The following is a 1,863-nucleotide window of genomic DNA, read 5'->3' as shown; positions in this document are numbered from 1 at the left end:
TCACCGACGAGGGACTCGACCCACACACACACACACACAAATGTTCAGCGTACAGCTGTTGGTTTTGTTTTAAATGATCTTACGCTTATTATATTTAAAATCTATATTTTAAGGAGGCCCGGTGGCGCAGTGGTAAGCGCTGTTGTTTCCCAGCAAGGATGTCGCGGGTTTGAATCCGACTTGTGGCCTTTCTGTGAGGCGTTTGCATGTTCTCCCCGTGTCTCCGTGGGTTCTCTCCGGGTTCTGCGGCTTCCTCCCACCAAAAACATGCAGCCTAGTTGTGAGTGTGTGTCTCTGTGTTGCCCTGCGATGGACTGGCGGCTTGTCCAGGGTGTAGCCCCGCCTCTCGCCCATTGACTGCTGGGATAAGCTCCAGCTTGGCCCGTGACCCGATAACGGACAAAGCGGTTGGAAAATGAATGAATGAATGAATGAATATTTGTGAGCAGCAGTATGACTTTATGCCGAGGAAGAGTACCACAGATGTAATGTTAGCATTGAGGCTAGCAACGGAGAAGTACAGGGAAGGTCAGACGGAGCTGCATCGTGTCTTTGTAGGTCTAGATCAGGAGGGTCAAACTCATTTTCTCCAAGGGTCACATTAGCATTATGTTTGCCCTCCAAAGGCCAAACGTAAACCGTAACACAGTAAAATGTAACTAAATGTAATGTAATCTAATGTAAAATAAATGTAACTACTCCTTAACATGCTGTTAAATAACTATTTACTTTTTTATTTAACTCTTTAGCCGCCACAGTAATTACAATAAAATATTCAGTTTTGATATCACTTTTTTAAAGGTTGTAACTTAAACATTGTTAGAGATAAAGCCAAACTGTAAATGAGAAAAATCAAAAGTATGAACCAAAGTTTGTGATGTGAATAAATTAACATCTAATAATGTGGAAAAGTTCCATTCAAATGCAATCATCACGCAGGAACAAAGATAATCGATACAAAATCAAAGCAAAACCAAAAAGCCACCACCTTGTCTTGTCACGGACATGCAGAAACCAAAAAAACAACCAAAGTGGGAAAGATAAAGAACATTCCCCGAGTCAATGCCGCGGAAAAGACGTCATTTCAGGATCAGCACTGGACAGCTCCATATGTAGCCGACTACCTATGGAGCTGTCCAGTGCTGATCCTGATCCATATGGCCGGTCACGGCGCTACTGGAGCCGAGCCCACTGGGCTCACTGGGAAATTAAGATTGTATTATTTTCTCCCGTAATTTGCTGGTTCATGCAGACGTAACTCCGTACCTGTCGTACCTGCGTTCCTGTTAGAAATGACCAAAAGCGTTACTCACCAGCGAAGGTGAAGATGAAGACACAGATGGAGATGACCCACGACACTCGGCTGGTGCTCTCTCCGAACTCCTCCATCAGATCCTGGAGGAAAACCCCCAAGCTTTTGATGGTGCCGTAGGTGCAGACCTCCACCAGGAAGAAGGCCGCCGCCACCGCCCAGCCCCACCTCCCATCAGGCACCTCAGAGTAAACGTTTGGACCCAAACAATTCTGGCAATTGGGCACCATCATGGTTCCAGCAGGTAACCTGGAGGCAGAGACAAGTAGGAATAGAATAAAATACACAGTCCGAGTAGGAATATATATAAAAAAGAGAATACCAGATTATGTACAGCAATAAATAAAAGCTCGGGTTTAAAAGCAGCAGAAGGAACCGCAGATCTGAAGACACGGTAACACGGCGACCTTTCGTTTTAAGTCCTAAAACGTTACTGTAGCTCCCCGGGAGGAGAACCGGACCGGGAACGAAGGAGGAGAACCTCAGTACCCAGGAACCCCGTCTCAACCGGAGAACCGGACCGGGAACGAAGGAGGAGAACCTCAGTACCC

At 46.1% G+C, this 1,863-nt stretch overlaps 1 protein-coding gene across 1 annotated transcript in view; it reads right to left on the bottom strand.

The window, feature by feature from the left end:
- Positions 1 to 1,545, bottom strand: part of slc16a6b (solute carrier family 16 member 6b) — a 3,040-nt gene extending 1,495 nt beyond the window's left edge. Inside the window, 1 exon segment of the mRNA XM_068749875.1 lies at positions 1,314 to 1,545. Coding sequence (XP_068605976.1) covers positions 1,314 to 1,545 — 232 coding nt within the window.
- Between the last annotated feature and the right edge of the window lie 318 nt (positions 1,546 to 1,863).

This window comes from Brachionichthys hirsutus, chromosome 16 (genome assembly GCF_040956055.1).
Source record: "Brachionichthys hirsutus isolate HB-005 chromosome 16, CSIRO-AGI_Bhir_v1, whole genome shotgun sequence".
Lineage (NCBI taxonomy): Eukaryota > Metazoa > Chordata > Actinopteri > Lophiiformes > Brachionichthyidae > Brachionichthys > Brachionichthys hirsutus.
The sequence above is the reverse complement of the archived record's forward strand: the minus strand, read 5'-3'. Positions and strand labels throughout refer to the sequence as shown.